Source organism: Entelurus aequoreus, linkage group LG01, assembly GCF_033978785.1.
Source record: "Entelurus aequoreus isolate RoL-2023_Sb linkage group LG01, RoL_Eaeq_v1.1, whole genome shotgun sequence".
NCBI classification, from domain to species: Eukaryota; Metazoa; Chordata; class Actinopteri; order Syngnathiformes; family Syngnathidae; genus Entelurus; species Entelurus aequoreus.
In genome coordinates, this window is record NC_084731.1 from 101,885,376 (window position 1) to 101,904,413 (window position 19,038).

A 19,038-nucleotide genomic window follows, 5' to 3' on the forward strand; every position below is an offset into this window, starting at 1 on the left:
ATGATGATAGTATATATGATAGTATATATCTGTATCATGAATCAATTTAAGTGGACCCCGACTTAAACAAGTTGAAAAACTTATTCGGGTGTTACCATTTAGTGGTCAATTGTACGGAATATGTACTTCACTGTGCAACCTACTAATAAAAGTCTCAATCAATCAATCAATCAATCAAACCAAAATAGGAGCGCAAGACAAGAACTAAAACACTACACAGCAAGAAACTCCAAATAAGTCACGGTGTGATGTGACAGGTGGTGACAGTACACCTACTTTGAGACAAGAGCTATATTGATGCATGGTTGGTTATGGTTTAAAGTCGTATTCAACAATTTTTACTGTCAACTGAGTTTCATTTTTTAATGCTTTCTTCTGGTGGTGTGCCTCCGCATTTTTTCAATGCAAAAAATGTGCCTTGGCTCAAAAAAGGTTGAACAACTGCTCTACTTGGTAACCTTTCACTTGATTATGTTGGGCTCCTAACTGATCTTCTATCACCAGCACAGTGGAACCTCCTTTTTACCAAGGCCTGTTTGCCACCTTTATGTCGTGCCAAATATTCATTCATTCATAGGGTTGTGACGGTTTTGCAGATACTGCGGTATTACGGTTTCAAACTCTTCTCAATGATGCCATGACGGTATCACACCAAAACTAGATGTGTCATTCTTTTTCTGTCTTTTACTTTGGCGGCTCTGAAAACAAACTACATCTCCCAGTATCCTCTGCGCAGAGTCGGTCCGCCATGTCAGGGCGTGAAGCGAAAGAGGAAGCAGGAAGTGAAGTGTGTTCTGAGGAAATAAGGAGTTTTTTTTCTAAATCTATTCATAACTTTTTGAGTGATGTTGCTAAGAGACCAACAAACCCTGGTCAAAACACAACCTCTGTGGCGGCGTTAGGAAAACGTCACGTTGGTCTGGAGCGTTCCAACACATAACCGACTGTTTGTGTTCACTTACAGTACGTGTGTTTATTCTAAACATTCCTCACACTTCAATACAACATTTTTAAGTCTTTTTAAAAAAATTTTTTTACATATACCACAACAATTTCGTACTGTGATATCGTACCGTGAGATTTTGATACTTATGCCCCTATTTATTAATTTTGCTTGCCGCTTGCAGCCAGTTCCTTCGACGTGTTTATTTCCACAATTGTCGCACCTTGCGTCGGTCAGAGCTGAGTCAGTCCGTCTTAAAGATCACTTTGTGTGATCGGAAACACTCTATATGTGTCCAAACTCTCACAGTCTCGCTGTGTAGCTTCTGGTTGCTAGAAAAACCACTTTAGGTAGCGTTTTAGCTAGTTAGCCGTCGACTTGCAGCACTTTCAGTTTGAGGATTTTATCAGCAAAAGGGGGATTTGTTCCTTAGCATGTCTTTAATTGTGATGAGACCGAAAAAGATGCCACCGCAGACCTTTATTACAGCGAAGGAGAATGCACTACCGGGAAACATGTCCATGAAGGATCACCTCACACTGCTAGTTTGTGCTAACGCTAGCGGCAACTATGTCAAGTCACTGCTTGTTTATCACTCTGAAACTCCCAGAGTGTTCAACAATACCACAAATATTTGCATACACAAGGTAACATGATTTTCCTTTTTTTGTTTTTTCTTGTAGCAACATGGTGGTTAACGTTTTAGAACGCACCAGTAAGACTTGTGTTGACATGTAAACTTGCTGTAATGTTGTGGTTCTTTGGATGAAAAGCTTGGCATTGTCTTGCTGAAATAAGCAGGGGCGTCCATGATAACGTTGCTTGGATGGCAACATATGTTGCTCCAAAACCTGTATGTAGGTTTCAGCATTAATGGCATCTTCACAGATGTGTAAGTTACCCATGTCTTGGGCACTAATACACCCCCATACCATCACAGATGCTGGCTTTTCAACTTTGCGCCTATAACAATCCGGATGGTTCTTTTCCTCTTTGGTCCGGAGGACACGACGTCCACAGTTTCCAAAAACCATTTCAAATGTGGACTCGTCCGACCACAGAACACTTTTGCACTTTGTATCAGTCCATCTTAGATGAGCTCAGGCCCAGCGAAGCCGACGGCGTTTCTGGGTGTTGTTGATAAACGGTTTTCGCCTTGCATAGGAGAGTTTTAACTTGCACTTACAGATGTAGCGACCAACTGTAGTTACTGACAGTGGGTTTCTGAAGTGTTCCTGAGCCCATGTGGTGATATCCTTTACACACTGATGTCGCTTGTTGATGCAGTACAACCTGAGGGATCGAAGGTCACGGGCTAAGCTGCTTACGTGCAGTGATTTCTCCAGATTCTCTGAACCCTTTGATGATATTACGGACCGTAGTTGGTGAAATTCCGAAATTCCTTGCAATAGCTGGTTGAGAAAGGTTTTTCTTAAACTGTTCAACAATTTGCTCATGCATTTGTTGACAAAGTGGTGACCCTCGCCCCATCCTTGTTTGTGAATGACTGAGCATTTCATGGAATCTACTTTTATACCCAATCATGGCACCCACCTGTTCCCAATTTGCCTATTCACCTGTGGGATGTTCCAAATAAGTGTTTGATGAGCATTCCTCAACTTTATCAGTATTTATTGCCACCTTTCCCAACTTCTTTGTCACGTGTTGCTGGCATCAAATTCTAAAGTTAATGATTATTTGCACAAAAAAAAATGTTTATCAGTTTGAACATCAAATATATTGTCTTTGTAGCATATTCAACTGAATATGGGTTGAAAATGATTTGCAAATCATTGTATTCCGTTTATATTTACATCTAACACAATTTCCCAACTCATATGGAAACAGGGTTTGTATGATCCTGTAACTACTTGGTATCGGATCGAAACCTAAATGTGTGGTATCATCCAAAACTAATGTAAAGTATCAAACAAGAGAAGAATAAGTGATTATTACATTTTAACAGAAGTGTAGATAGAACATGTTGAAACAGAAAATAAGCAGATATTAACAGTAAATGAACAAGTGGAATAATAATACATTTTTACAGTTTGTCCCTTATAATGTTGACAAAATAATAGAATATAAATGACACAATATGTTACTGCATACGTCAGCAGACTAATTAGGAGTCTTTGTTTACTTACTTTTAAAAGACAAGTTGTCTAGTATGTTCACTATTTTATTTAAGGACTAAATTGCAATAATAAACATATGTTTAAAGGCCTACTGAAAGCCACTACTACCGACCACGCAGTCTGATAGTTTATATATCAATGATGAAATCTTAACATTGCAACACATGCCAATACGGCCGGCTTAACTTATAAAGTGCAATTTTAAAATTCCCGCCACACTTCCGGTTGAAAAACTCCTTTGGATATGATTTATGCGCGTGACGTCACAAAATCCACGGAAGTGGTTGGACCCCGTGGAACCCGATACAAAAACCTCTTGTTTTCTTCGACAAAATTCCACAGTATTCTGGACATCTGTGTTGGTGAATCTTTTGCAATTTGTTTAATGAACAATGGAGGCTGCAAAGAAGAACGTTGTAGGTGGGATCGATCGGTGTATTAGCGGCTAAGTACAATACTTACAGCAACACAACAAGGACTAGCAGACGCCTAGCCGATGCTAGCCGCCAAACCCACGGATGAAGTCCTTCGTCGCGCCGTCGATCGCTGGAATGCAGGTGAGCACGGCTGTTGATGGGAAGATGAGGGCTGGCTGGCGTAGGTGAAGCGCTAATGTTTTTATCATAGTTCTGTGAGGTCCGGTTGCTAAGTTGCTAAATTAGCCTTAGCGTCGTTAGCAACAGCATTGTTAAGCCTTACCAGGCTGAGAATTTTTAACCGTGTAGTTACATGTACATGGTTTAATAGTATTGTTGGTCTTCTGTCTATCCTTCCAGTCAGGGGTTTATTTCTTTTGTTTCTATCTGCATTTGAGAACGATGCTATCACGTTAGCTCAGTAGCTAACGTAGAACGTAAAAATTCATGTCACCGATGTATAGTCGTGGAGATAAAAGTCACTGTGAATGTCCATTTCGCGTGCTCGACTCTCATTTTCAAGAGGATATAGTATCCGAGGTGGTTTAAAATACAAATCCGTGATCCACAATAGAAAAAGGAGAGAGTGTGGAATCCAATGAGCCAGCATGTACCTAAGTTACGGTCAGAGCGAAAAAAGATACGTCCATCACTGCCTCTCAAGTCCTTCACTGTAACGTTCCTCATCTACGAATCTTTCATCCTCGCTCAAATTAATGGGGTAATCGTCGCTTTCTCGGTCCGAATCTCTCTCGCTCCATTGTAAACAAAGGAAAATTGTGAGGAATATTACCTCCTGTGACGTCACGCTACTTCCGGTACAGGCAAGGCTTTTTTTTATCAGCGAGCAAAAGTTGCGAACTTTATCGTCGATTTTCTCTACTAAATCCTTTCAGAAAAAATATGGCAATATCGCGAAATGATCAAGTATGACACATAGAATGGATCTGCTATTCCCGTTTAAATAAAAAAAATTCATTTCAGTAGGCCTTTAATGTACCCTAACATTTTTTGTTCAAATAAAGCCATTAATAACATTTTTTGTGGTCCCCTTTATTTAGAAAAGTATCAAAATACATTTTGGTACCGGTTTATATACGTATATATAGAGTGTCTTCAAAGTGTGCAGTTTTTTCTACTAAAATAGGGACTTTAGTCGAGGCTGGAACCAATTATTCATGTTTCCATTGATTCTCATGAGGAACTCTGCTTCACTATACAAACCTTTTGGTTTACGAATCCTGTTTAAGAACCAATTAAGTTGGTAAATGGAGGTCCGCTGTATTAGAACTCCTCTGGTGCCTTGGGTTGGACCACTGTGATCACCTTGGGTTCATTTGCCATTTTTGAGTGGACACAAACGGAGAAGTGTGTTGAACACTGACACGTGTGTGTGTGTGTGTATGTGTGTGTTGAACGGTGACCGTGTGTGTTGAATGGTGACAGTGTGTGTGTGTGTGTGTGTTGAACGGTGACCGTGTGTGTGTGTTGAATGGGGTGTGTGTGTGTGTGTGTGTGTGTGTGTGTGTGTGTGTGTGTGTGTGTGTGTGTGTGTGTGTGTTGAACGGTGACACGTGTTTGTGTGTGTGTGTGTGTGTGTGTGTTGAACGGTGACACGTGTTTGTGTGTGTGTGTGTGTGTTGAACGCTGACACGTGTGTGTGTGTGTGTTGAACGCTGACACGTGTTTGTGTGTGTGTGTGTGTGTGTGTTGAACGGTGACACGTGTTTGTGTGTGTGTGTGTGTGTGTGTTGAACGCTGACACGTGTGTGTGTGTGTGTGTGTGTGTGTGTTGAACGCTGACACGTGTGTGTGTGTGTGTGTGTGTTGAACGGTGACCGCGTGTGTGTGTGTGTGTGTGTTGAACGGTGACCGTGTGTGTGTATGTTGAATGGTGACTGTGTGTGTGTGTGTGTGTGTGTTGAACGGTGACCGTGTGTGTGTATGTTGAATGGTGACTGTGTGTGTGTGTGTGTGTGTGTTGAACGGTGACCGTGTGTGTGTGTGTTGAACGGTGACACGTGTTTGTGTGTGTGTGTGTGTGTGTGTTGAACGCTGACACGTGTGTGTGTGTGTGTGTGTGTGTGTGTGTGTGTGTGTTGAACGGTGACCGTGTGTGTGTGTTGAATGGTGACTGTGTGTGTGTGTTGAATGGTGACTGTGTGTGTTGAACGGTGACCGTGTGTGTGTGTTGAATGGTGTGTGTGTGTGTGTGTGTGTTGAACGGTGACACGTGTGTGTGTGTGTGTGTGTGTGTGTGTGTGTGTGTGTGTGTGTGTGTGTGTGTGTTGAACGGTGACACGTGTTTGTGTGTGTGTGTATAAGTGTGTGTGTGTTGAACGGTAACCGTGTGTGTGTTGAACGGTAACTGTAAGTGTGTGTGTGTGTTGAACGGTGACACGTGTGTGTGTGTGTGTCTGTGTGTGTGTGTGTGTGTTGAACGGTGACTTGTGTGTGTGTGTTGAACGGTGACTTGTGTGTGTGTGTTGAACGTGACTTGTGTGTGTGTGTGTGTTGAACGGTGACATGTGTGTGTGTTGAACGGTGACTTGTGTGTGTTAGTTGAACGGTGACAGGTGTGTGTGTGTTGAACGGTGATGTGTATGTGTGTGTTGAACGGTGACGTGTGTGTGTTGAACGGTGACACGTGTGTGTGTGTTGAACGGTGACGTGTGTGTGTGCGTGCGTGTGTGTGTTGAACGGTGACTGTGTGTGTGTGTTGAATGGTGACTGTGTGTGTGTTGAACGGTGACTGTGTGTGTGTGTTGAATGGTGACTGTGTGTGTGTGTGTGTTGAATGGTGACTGTGTGTGTGTGTGTTGAACGGTGACCGTGTGTGTGTGTTGAATGGTGTGTGTGTGTGTGTGTGTTGAACGGTGACACGTGTTTGTGTGTGTGTTGAACGGTAACCGTGTGTGTGTTGAACGGTAACTGTAAGTGTGTGCGTGTGTGTTGAACGGTGACACGTGTGTGTGTGTCTGTGTGTGTGTGTGTTGAACGGTGACTTGTGTGTGTGTGTGTTAGTTGAACGGTGACAGGTGTGTGTGTGTTGAACGGTGACTTGTGTGTGTGTGTGTGTGTGTTGAACAGTGACACGTGTGTGTGTGTTGAACGGTGACTTGTGTGTGTTAGTTGAACGGTGACAGGTGTGTGTGTGTTGAACGGTGACATGTGTGTGTGTTGAACGGTGACACGTGTGTGTGTGTTGAACGGTGACGTGTGTGTGTGCGTCTGTGTGTTGAACGGTGACACGTGTTTGTGTGTGTGTGTATAAGTGTGTGTGTGTTGAACGGTAACCGTGTGTGTGTTGAACGGTAACTGTAAGTGTGTGTGTGTGTTGAACGGTGACACGTGTGTGTGTCTGTGTGTGTGTGTGTGTGTTGAACGGTGACTTGTGTGTGTGTGTTGAACGGTGACTTGTGTGTGTGTGTGTGTTGAACGGTGACATGTGTGTGTGTTGAACGGTGACTTGTGTGTGTTAGTTGAACGGTGACAGGTGTGTGTGTGTTGAACGGTGATGTGTATGTGTGTGTTGAACGGTGACGTGTGTGTGTTGAACGGTGACACGTGTGTGTGTGTTGAACGGTGACGTGTGTGTGTGCGTCTGTGTGTGTGTGTTGAACGGTGACTGTGTGTGTGTGTTGAATGGTGACTGTGTGTGTGTGTGTGTTGAACGGTGACTGTGTGTGTGTGTTGAATGGTGACTGTGTGTGTGTGTGTGTTGAACGGTGACCGTGTGTGTGTGTTGAATGGTGTGTGTGTGTGTGTGTTGAACGGTGACACGTGTTGTGTGTGTGTGTGTGTATAAGTGTGTGTGTGTGTGTGTGTTGAACGGTAACTGTAAGTGTGTGCGTGTGTGTTGAACGGTGACACGTGTGTGTGTGTCTGTGTGTGTGTGTGTTGAACGGTGACTTGTGTGTGTGTGTGTTAGTTGAACGGTGACAGGTGTGTGTGTGTTGAACGGTGACTTGTGTGTGTGTGTGTGTGTTGAACAGTGACACGTGTGTGTGTGTTGAACGGTGACTTGTGTGTGTTAGTTGAACGGTGACAGGTGTGTGTGTGTTGAACGGTGACGTGTGTGTGTTGAACGGTGACACGTGTGTGTGTGTTGAACGGTAACTGTAAGTGTGTGTGTGTGTTGAACGGTGACACGTGTGTGTGTGTGTGTCTGTGTGTGTGTGTGTGTGTTGAACGGTGACTTGTGTGTGTGTGTTGAACGGTGACTTGTGTGTGTGTGTTGAACGTGACTTGTGTGTGTGTGTGTGTTGAACGGTGACATGTGTGTGTGTGTTGAACGGTGACTTGTGTGTGTTAGTTGAACGGTGACAGGTGTGTGTGTGTTGAACGGTGATGTGTATGTGTGTGTTGAACGGTGACGTGTGTGTGTTGAACGGTGACACGCGTGTGTGTGTTGAACGGTGACGTGTGTGTGTGCGTGCGTGTGTGTGTTGAACGGTGACTGTGTGTGTGTGTTGAATGGTGACTGTGTGTGTGTTGAACGGTGACTGTGTGTGTGTGTTGAATGGTGACTGTGTGTGTGTGTGTGTTGAATGGTGACTGTGTGTGTGTGTGTTGAACGGTGACCGTGTGTGTGTGTTGAATGGTGTGTGTGTGTGTGTGTGTGTGTGTTGAACGGTAACCGTGTGTGTGTTGAACGGTAACTGTAAGTGTGTGCGTGTGTGTTGAACGGTGACACGTGTGTGTGTGTCTGTGTGTGTGTGTGTTGAACGGTGACTTGTGTGTGTGTGTGTTAGTTGAACGGTGACAGGTGTGTGTGTGTTGAACGGTGACTTGTGTGTGTGTGTGTGTGTGTTGAACAGTGACACGTGTGTGTGTGTTGAACGGTGACTTGTGTGTGTTAGTTGAACGGTGACAGGTGTGTGTGTGTTGAACGGTGACATGTGTGTGTGTTGAACGGTGACACGTGTGTGTGTGTTGAACGGTGACGTGTGTGTGTGCGTCTGTGTGTTGAACGGTGACACGTGTTTGTGTGTGTGTGTATAAGTGTGTGTGTGTTGAACGGTAACCGTGTGTGTGTTGAACGGTAACTGTAAGTGTGTGTGTGTGTTGAACGGTGACACGTGTGTGTGTCTGTGTGTGTGTGTGTGTGTTGAACGGTGACTTGTGTGTGTGTGTTGAACGGTGACTTGTGTGTGTGTGTGTGTTGAACGGTGACATGTGTGTGTGTTGAACGGTGACTTGTGTGTGTTAGTTGAACGGTGACAGGTGTGTGTGTGTTGAACGGTGATGTGTATGTGTGTGTTGAACGGTGACGTGTGTGTGTTGAACGGTGACACGTGTGTGTGTGTTGAACGGTGACGTGTGTGTGTGCGTCTGTGTGTGTGTGTTGAACGGTGACTGTGTGTGTGTGTTGAATGGTGACTGTGTGTGTGTGTGTGTTGAACGGTGACTGTGTGTGTGTGTTGAATGGTGACTGTGTGTGTGTGTGTGTTGAACGGTGACCGTGTGTGTGTGTTGAATGGTGTGTGTGTGTGTTGAACGGTGACACGTGTTGTGTGTGTGTGTGTGTATAAGTGTGTGTGTGTGTGTGTGTGTTGAACGGTAACTGTAAGTGTGTGCGTGTGTGTTGAACGGTGACACGTGTGTGTGTGTCTGTGTGTGTGTGTGTTGAACGGTGACTTGTGTGTGTGTGTGTTAGTTGAACGGTGACAGGTGTGTGTGTGTTGAACGGTGACTTGTGTGTGTGTGTGTGTGTTGAACAGTGACACGTGTGTGTGTGTTGAACGGTGACTTGTGTGTGTTAGTTGAACGGTGACAGGTGTGTGTGTGTTGAACGGTGACGTGTGTGTGTTGAACGGTGACACGTGTGTGTGTGTTGAACGGTGACGTGTGTGTGTGCGTCTGTGTGTTGAACGGTGACACGTGTGTGTGTGTTGAATGGTGACGTGTGTGTGTGCGTCTGTGTGTGTGTGTGTTGAACGGTGACACGTGTGTGTGTGTTGAACGGTGACGTGTGTGTGTGTGTGTGTGTGTTGAACGGTGACACGTGTTTGTGTGTTGAACGGTGACGTGTGTGCGTGTGTGTGTGTGTTGAACGGTGACACGTGTGTGTGTGTTGAACGGTGACGTGAGTGTGTGCGTCTGTGTGTGTGTGTGTGTTGAACGGTGACGTGTGTGTGTTGAACGGTGACACGTGTTTGTGCGTGTGTGTTGAACGGTGACACGTGTGTGTGTGTGTTGAACGGTGACACGTGTGTGTGCGTGTTGAACAGTGACGTGTGTGTTGAACGCTGACACGTGTGTGTTGAACAGTGACGTGTGTGTGTGTGTGTGCATTGATCGGTGACACGTGTGTGTGTGTGTGTGTGTGTGTTGAACGATGACACGTGTGTGTGTGTGTGTGTGTGTGTGTGTGTGTGTGTGTGTGTGTGTTGAACGGTGACACGTGTGTGTGTGTTAAACAGTGGTGTGTGTGTGTGTGTGTGTGTGTTGAACGGTGACACGTGTGTGTGTGTGTGTTGAACGGTGACACGTGTGTGTGTGTTGAACAGTGGTGTGTGTGTGTGTTGAACGGTGACACGTGTGTGCGTGTGTTGAACAGTGACGTGTGTGTGTGTGTTGAATGGTGACACGTGTGTGTGTGTGTGTTGAACAGTGGTGTGTGTGTGTGTTGAACGGTGACACGTGTGTGCGTGTGTTGAACAGTGACGTGTGTGTGTGTGTGTTGAACGGTGACACGTGTGTGCGTGTGTTGAACAGTGACGTGTGTGTGTGTGTTGAACGATGACACGTGTGTGTGTGTTGAACAGTGGTGTGTGTGTGTGTTGAACGGTGACACGTGTGTGCGTGTGTTGAACAGTGACGTGTGTGTGTGTGTTGAACGGTGACACGTGTGTGTGTGTTGAACAGTGGTGTGTGTGTGTGTTGAACGGTGACACGTGTGTGCGTGTGTTGAACAGTGACGTGTGTGTTGAACGGTGACACGTGTGTGTGTGTGTGTTGAACAGTGGTGTGTGTGTGTGTTGAACGGTGACACGTGTGTGCGTGTGTTGAACAGTGACGTGTGTGTGTGTGTGTTGAACGGTGACACGTGTGTGCGTGTGTTGAACAGTGACGTGTGTGTGTGTGTTGAACGATGACACGTGTGTGTGTGTGTGTGTGTGTGTGTTGAACGGTGACACGTGTGTGTGTGTTGAACGGTGACGTGTGTGTGTGCGTCTGTGTGTGTGTGTTGAACGGTGACTGTGTGTGTGTGTTGAATGGTGACTGTGTGTGTGTGTGTGTTGAACGGTGACTGTGTGTGTGTGTTGAATGGTGACTGTGTGTGTGTGTGTGTTGAACGGTGACCGTGTGTGTGTGTTGAATGGTGTGTGTGTGTGTTGAACGGTGACACGTGTTGTGTGTGTGTGTGTGTATAAGTGTGTGTGTGTGTGTGTGTGTTGAACGGTAACTGTAAGTGTGTGCGTGTGTGTTGAACGGTGACACGTGTGTGTGTGTCTGTGTGTGTGTGTGTTGAACGGTGACTTGTGTGTGTGTGTGTTAGTTGAACGGTGACAGGTGTGTGTGTGTTGAACGGTGACTTGTGTGTGTGTGTGTGTGTTGAACAGTGACACGTGTGTGTGTGTTGAACGGTGACTTGTGTGTGTTAGTTGAACGGTGACAGGTGTGTGTGTGTTGAACGGTGACGTGTGTGTGTTGAACGGTGACACGTGTGTGTGTGTTGAACGGTGACGTGTGTGTGTGCGTCTGTGTGTTGAACGGTGACACGTGTGTGTGTGTTGAATGGTGACGTGTGTGTGTGCGTCTGTGTGTGTGTGTGTTGAACGGTGACACGTGTGTGTGTGTTGAACGGTGACGTGTGTGTGTGTGTGTGTGTGTTGAACGGTGACACGTGTTTGTGTGTTGAACGGTGACGTGTGTGCGTGTGTGTGTGTGTTGAACGGTGACACGTGTGTGTGTGTTGAACGGTGACGTGAGTGTGTGCGTCTGTGTGTGTGTGTGTGTTGAACGGTGACGTGTGTGTGTTGAACGGTGACACGTGTTTGTGCGTGTGTGTTGAACGGTGACACGTGTGTGTGTGTGTTGAACGGTGACACGTGTGTGTGCGTGTTGAACAGTGACGTGTGTGTTGAACGCTGACACGTGTGTGTTGAACAGTGACGTGTGTGTGTGTGCATTGATCGGTGACACGTGTGTGTGTGTGTGTGTGTGTGTTGAACGATGACACGTGTGTGTGTGTGTGTGTGTGTGTGTGTGTGTGTGTGTTGAACGGTGACACGTGTGTGTGTGTTAAACAGTGGTGTGTGTGTGTGTGTGTGTGTGTGTTGAACGGTGACACGTGTGTGTGTGTGTGTTGAACGGTGACACGTGTGTGTGTGTTGAACAGTGGTGTGTGTGTGTGTTGAACGGTGACACGTGTGTGCGTGTGTTGAACAGTGACGTGTGTGTGTGTGTTGAATGGTGACACGTGTGTGTGTGTGTGTTGAACAGTGGTGTGTGTGTGTGTTGAACGGTGACACGTGTGTGCGTGTGTTGAACAGTGACGTGTGTGTGTGTGTGTTGAACGGTGACACGTGTGTGCGTGTGTTGAACAGTGACGTGTGTGTGTGTGTTGAACGATGACACGTGTGTGTGTGTTGAACAGTGGTGTGTGTGTGTGTTGAACGGTGACACGTGTGTGCGTGTGTTGAACAGTGACGTGTGTGTGTGTGTTGAACGGTGACACGTGTGTGTGTGTTGAACAGTGGTGTGTGTGTGTGTTGAACGGTGACACGTGTGTGCGTGTGTTGAACAGTGACGTGTGTGTTGAACGGTGACACGTGTGTGTGTGTGTGTTGAACAGTGGTGTGTGTGTGTGTTGAACGGTGACACGTGTGTGCGTGTGTTGAACAGTGACGTGTGTGTGTGTGTGTTGAACGGTGACACGTGTGTGCGTGTGTTGAACAGTGACGTGTGTGTGTGTGTTGAACGATGACACGTGTGTGTGTGTGTGTGTGTGTGTGTGTGTGTGTGTGTGTTGAACGGTGACACGTGTGTGTGTGTTAAACAGTGGTGTGTGTGTGTGTGTGTGTGTGTGTGTGTGTGTTGAACGGTGACACGTGTGTGTGTGTGTGTGTGTGTGTGTTGAACGGTGACACGTGTGTGTGTGTTGAACAGTGGTGTGTGTGTGTGTTGAACGGTGACACGTGTGTGCGTGTGTTGAACAGTGACGTGTGTGTGTGTGTTGAACGGTGACACGTGTGTGTGTGTGTGTTGAACAGTGGTGTGTGTGTGTGTTGAACGGTGACACGTGTGTGCGTGTGTTGAACAGTGACGTGTGTGTGTGTGTTGAACGGTGACACGTGTGTGTGTGTGTGTTGAACAGTGACGAGTGTGTGTGTGTTAAACGCTGTGACGTGTGCGACCAGGACGGTGGAGATCAACAACACGGACGCGGAGGGAAGGCTCGTGCTGGCTGATGGTGTGGTGTACGCCAGCAAAGACCTGTCAGCTGACATCATCGTGGACATGGCCACTCTCACTGGTGCTCAGGTAACCTTCTTCTTCTTCTTCTTCTTCTTCTTCTTCTTCTTCTTCTTCTTCTTCAGCCAAATGTGTTGATGTGCCACCTGCTGTGTCGGTCAGGGCATCTCCACCGGAAAGCACCACGCAGCCGTCATGACCAACAGCGAGCCCTGGGAGATGGCGTGTGTGCGTGCCGGGCGCAGCAGCGGCGACCTGGCCCACCCTCTGGTCTACTGTCCCGAGCTGCACTTCAGCGAGTTCGCCTCCGCGATCGCCGACATGAAGAACTCCGTGGCGGTAAGGAAGGTTTGACTTGGTGGTTCCACCATGTTGGACTGAATTCTGCTTCTGTTTCCTGGTCAGGACCGAGAGAACGCTCAAAGTTCCTGCGCCGGTCTTTTCATCGTCTCCCACTTGGGCTTCGACTGGCCCGGTGTTTGGGTCCATGTTGACATCGCCTCTCCAGTCCACGTGGTCAGTACCTGCAGCACTCACCTGTGTACTGGCCTGAATTAACCACTGATGTCATAATAATACAAACCCCGTTTCCATACAAACCCCGTTTCCATATGAGTTGGGAAATTGTGTAAGATGTAAATATAAACGGAATACAATGATTTGCAAATCATTTTCAACCCATATTCAGTTGAATATGCTACAAAGACAACATATTTGATGTTCAAACTGATAAACTATATATTTTTTTGCAAATATTCATTAACTTTAGAATTTGATGCCAGCAACACGTGACAAAGAAGTTGGGAAAGGTGGCAATAAATACTGATAAAGTTGAGGAATGCTCATCAAACACTTATTTGGAACATCCCACAGGTGACCAGGCAAATTGGGAACAGGTGGGTGCCATGATTGGGTATAAAAGTAGATTCCATAAAATGCTCAGTCATTCACAAACAAGGATGGGGCGAGGGTCACCACTTTGTCAACAAATGGGTGAGCAAATTGTTGAACAGTTTAAGAAAAACCTTTCTCAACCAGCTATTGCAAGGAATTTAGGGATTTCACCATCTATGCTCCGTAATATCATCAAAGGATTCAGAGAATCTGGAGAAATCACTGCACGTAAGCAGCTAAGCCCGTGACCTTCCATCCCTCAGGCTGTACTGCATCAACAAGCGACATCAGTGTGTAAAGGATATCACCACATGGGCTCAGGAACACTTCAGAAACCCACTGTCAGTAACTACAGTTGGTCGCTACATCTGTAAGTGCAAGTTAAAACTCTCCTATGCAAGGCGAAAACCGTTTATCAACAACACCCAGAAATGCCGTCGGCTCCGCTGGGCCTGAGCTCATCTAAGATGGACTGATACAAAGTGCAAAAGTGTTCTGTGGTCTGACGAGTCCACATTTCAAATTGTTTTTGGAAACTGTGGACGTTGTGTCCTCCGGACCAAAGAGGAAAAGAATTGTTATAGGCGCAAAGTTGAAAAGCCAGCATCTGTGATGGTATGGGGGTGTATTAGTGCCCAAGACATGGGTAACTTACACAACTGTGAAGGCGCCATTAATGCTGAAAGGTACATACAGGTTTTGGAGCAACATATGTTGCCATCCAAGCAACGTTATCATGGACGCCCCTGCTTATTTCAGCAAGACAATGCCAAGCCACGTGTTACATCAACGTGCCTTCATAGTAAAAGAGTGCGGGTACTAGACTGGCCTGCCTGTAGTCCAGACCTGTCTCCCATTGAAAATGTGTGGCGCATTATGAAGCCTAAAATACCACAACGGAGACCCCCGGACTGTTGAACAACTTAAGCTGTACATCAAGCAAGAATGGGAAAGAATTCCACCTGAGAAGCTTAAAAAATGTGTCTCCTCAGTTCCTAAACGTTTACTGAGTGTTGTTAAAAGGAAAGGCCATGTAACACAGTGGTGAACATGCCCTTTCCCAACTACTTTGGCACGTGTTGCAGCCATGAAATTCTAAGTTAATTATTATTTGCAAAAAAAAAATAAAGTTTTTCATTGTATTCCGTTTATATTTACATCTAACACAATTTCCCAACTCATATGGAAACGGGGTTTGTACAAGTATACCCTTTCACATATTACATTTCTCCTATATTTTAACATTCTAACCTACAGAGCACACCGGTATTTAAGCCACACCCACTACATTTGGAAGAAAATTTTACATATATTAGTCGCAGATACGGGGCAGCACGGTGGCAGAGGGGTTAGTGCGTCTGCCTCACAATACGAAGGTCCTGAGTAGTCGTGAGTTCAATCCCGGGCTCTGGATCTTTCTGTGTGGAGTTTGTATGTCCTCCCCGTGACTGCGTGGGTTCCCTCCGGGTACTCCGGCTTCCTCCCACCTCCAAAGACATGCACCTGGAGATAGGTTGATTGGCAACACTAAATTGGCCCTAGTGTGTGAATGTGAGTGTGAATGTTGTCTGTCTATCTGTGTTGGCCCTGCGATGAGGTGGCGACTTGTCCAGGGTGTACCCCGCCTTCCGCCCGATTGTAACTGAGATAGGCTCCAGCACACCCCGCGACCCCGAAGGGAATAAGCGGTAGAAATGGATGGATGGATGGTCGCAGATACATTTGTGGCCAAAAGTGTACATACACTTGTAAAGAACATAATGTCATGGCTGTCTTGAGTTTCCAATACTTTCTACAACTCTTTTTTTATGTGATAGTGATTGGAGCACATACTTGTTGGTCACAAAAAAACATTCATGAAGTTTGGTTCTTTTATGAATTTATTATGGGTCTACTGAAAATGTGAGCAAATCTGCTGGGTCAAAAGTATACATACAGCAATGTTAATATTTGCTTACATGTCCTTTGGCAAGTTTCACTGCAATAAGGCGCTTTTGGTAGCCATCCACAAGCTTCTGGCAAGCTTCTGCTTGAATTTTTGACCACTCCTCTTGACAATATTGGTGCAGTTCCGCTAAATTTGTTGGTTTTCTGACATGGACTTGTTTCTTCAGCATTGTCCACACATTTAAGTCAGGACTTTGGGAAGGCCATTCTAAAACCTTAATTCTAGCCTGATTTAGCCATTCATTTACCACTTTTGACGTGTGTTTGGGGTCATTGTCCTGTTGGAACACCCAACTGCGCCCAAGACCCAACCTCCGGGCTGATGAATTTAGGTTGTCCTGAAGAATTTGGAGGTAATCCTCCTTTTTCACTGTCCCGTTTACTCTCTATAAAGCACCAGTTCCATTGGCAGCAAAACAGGCCCAGAGCATAATACTACCACCACCATGCTTGACGGTAGGTTTGGTGTTCCTGGGATTAAAGGCCTCACCTTTTCTCCTCCAAACATATTGCTGGGTATTGTGGCCAAACAGCTCAATTTTTATTTCATCTGACCACAGAACTTTCCTCCAGAAGGTCTATGTCACATATGTCAGAGTCAAGGCCCGCGGGCCATATCCGGCCCGCGAGAAGGTTTTTTACGGCCCTTGGGATGATCTTGATTTATTATTAGAACCGGCCCGCAGACCGCAGATCTTTTACACGCACCAAGCGGATGCCGGTCCAAGGTTCCGAAAGGGGGCGAGCGGCCCGCCGGGACGCGCCTGCCGGCCGAAGGGCTGCAGCCCGGCCGTCAGTCGCGGAGCCCGCCGTGCCACGCGCGCCAAGGGGGCGGGCCGAAACCCGGCCCCGAGGCCCTGAGACTTCTGCTTTGTTTCCCCAAACCGCGCGTCACCGCCGGGCCCGCACCACCGTCGGGCTGCAGCCCGAGCGTCGGTGGCGGAACCCGTCATGTGCCCGCGCGCGCCAAGCGGAGCGGGGGGGTCAAGCGGGCCGAAACCCGCAGGCCACCCCCTCACCACGAGGCCCTGAGACTTCTGCGTTTGACCCCTACGCGCGGCCCGTCGGGACGCGCCCGCCGTCAAGCCACGAGGGCCAGCCGTCGGGTCGCGGAGCCCGCCGTGCCACGCGCACCAAGGGGCGGGCCGAAACCAGCGGGGGGTTTCGGGCACCCAACTCGCCTCCCTCCCACGGAGGGAGGAGGGGGGTTTAATGTGAACATTACTGTGCAATCACATATTTAGAGTTTTTACTCAATTCAAGTTTAAAAGTTAAAGTTTAATATTTGTTTTCACTGCATGTTACTTCTCCTTAAACAAAGTGTTGTTTTTGATTTATAGATTTTTGCACTTTATTTTATTGTATTTCAATTTAATTATATTTTAAAAATATTTCAGTTGAGTGGATGATAGAAAATTGCTATTGTTTTTTTCTTTGAAGTAAATTTAGCCCACTTTTGCTAAAATAGAAAATATAGGCTACTGATGGTGCCTTGAATACCGGTTTCTTTCATTTAATGTTCATGTTATGGGGATTTTTATATAAAGGAAATTTGTCTTTTGTGTCTGTTGAAAATTAAAGATTACTGACAGAGCCATAAGAAAATATTGCTTTATTTATCTGATCATATTGGAATATATTTGTTAGGTTTTCAGTAGGTTCAATTAGGTTCACTAGACTATATGCGTCATTTAAAAATTTTTCAATGAACATTCGAACAGTCCGGCCCTCGGCTTGTAGCTAAATTTTTTATTTGGCCCTCCGTCCATTTGACTTTGACACCCCTGGTCTATGTGATGTCTGCAGATTTGCTCACATTTTCAGTAGACCCATAATAAATTCATAAAAGAACCAAACTTCATGAATATGGGCGTGTGGGATATGATATGAGCGTGTTGGATATGATATGGGTGTGTGGGATAGAATATGGGCGTGCGGGATAGAATATGGGCGTGTGGGATATGATATGGGCGTGTGGTCGCCTGACTCTTCTTTCCCTGGCAGGGCGAGCGAGCCACAGGCTTCGGTGTGGCTTTGCTGCTGGCCTTGTTTGGTCAGGCCTCTGATGACTCCATGTTGAATGGTGTGTCTCCTCTGGGTGCTGCCAGCGGTGCGTCAGAAGAGCAAATGGAGAGGGACTGCAAAAGGAGAAGATTGGTGTAGAAGTCAAGTTGTGGACCACATGAAGCAATTAGAAAGTGCATCAACCTTCTGGAATAAAATAAATACAAATGCATGTTTGTGAATTGGTCATTATTACAGTAGAACTATTCCACTCAGTCATACCGTAATCTACTGTAGATCTTTAGTTCTAAATCTACTCTAGATCATTAGTTATACATCTTCTGTAGATCTTTAGTTCTAAATCTACTGTAGATAATTATGACTAATTATAAATCTACTGTAGAGCTTTAGTCATAAATCTACTGTAGGTCATTAATCATAAATCTACTGTAGATCTTTAGTTCTAAATCTACTGTAGATCATTATGACTAATTATAACTACTGTAGAGCTTTAGTCAAATCTACTGTAGATCATTATGACTAATTATAAATCTACTATAGATCTTTAGTCATAAATCTACTGTAAAACATGACTAATCAATGTACTGTAGATCTTTAGTAATAAATCTACTGTAGAAACATGACTACCTGTAGATCTTTAGTAATGAATCTACTGTAGAACATTATGACTAATCATACATCTACTGTAGATCTTTAATAATACATCTACTGTAAACCATGACTAATCATACATCTACTGTAGATCTTTAGTAATAAATCTACTGTAAAACATGACTAATCATACATCTACTGTAGGTCAGTAATAAATCTACTGTAGATCTTTAGTCATAAATCTACTGTAAAACATGACTAATCATACATCTACTGTAGATCTTTAGTAATAAATCTACTGTAAAACATGACTAATCATACATCTACTGTAGGTCAGTCATAAATCTACTGTACATCTTTAGTCATAAATCTACTGTAAAACATGACTAATCATACATCTACTGTAGGTCAGTCATAAATCTACTGTAGATCTTTAGTCATAAATCTACTGTAAAACATTATGACTAATCATACATCTACTGTAGATCTTTAGTAATAAATCTACTGTAAAACATGACTAATCAATCTACTGTAGATCTTTAGTAATAAATCTACTGTAAAATATTATGACTAATCATACATCTACTGTAGATCTTTAGTAATAAATCCACTGTAAAATATGACTAATCATACATCTACTGTAGGTCAGTCATAAATCTAC

The 19,038-nt window shown here is 45.3% G+C and overlaps 1 protein-coding gene across 1 annotated transcript in view; it reads left to right on the forward strand.

The window, feature by feature from the left end:
• LOC133645864 (probable aminopeptidase NPEPL1) overlaps positions 1-17,990 on the forward strand; it is a 32,932-nt gene extending 14,942 nt beyond the window's left edge. Inside the window, exons 9-12 of the mRNA XM_062040785.1 lie at positions 12,866-12,989; positions 13,083-13,259; positions 13,326-13,436; positions 17,766-17,990. Coding sequence (XP_061896769.1) covers positions 12,866-12,989; positions 13,083-13,259; positions 13,326-13,436; positions 17,766-17,924 — 571 coding nt within the window. The 3' untranslated portion in view covers positions 17,925-17,990. The remainder of the gene's footprint in view (positions 1-12,865; positions 12,990-13,082; positions 13,260-13,325; positions 13,437-17,765) is intronic.
• The last annotated feature ends 1,048 nt before the right edge of the window (positions 17,991-19,038 follow it).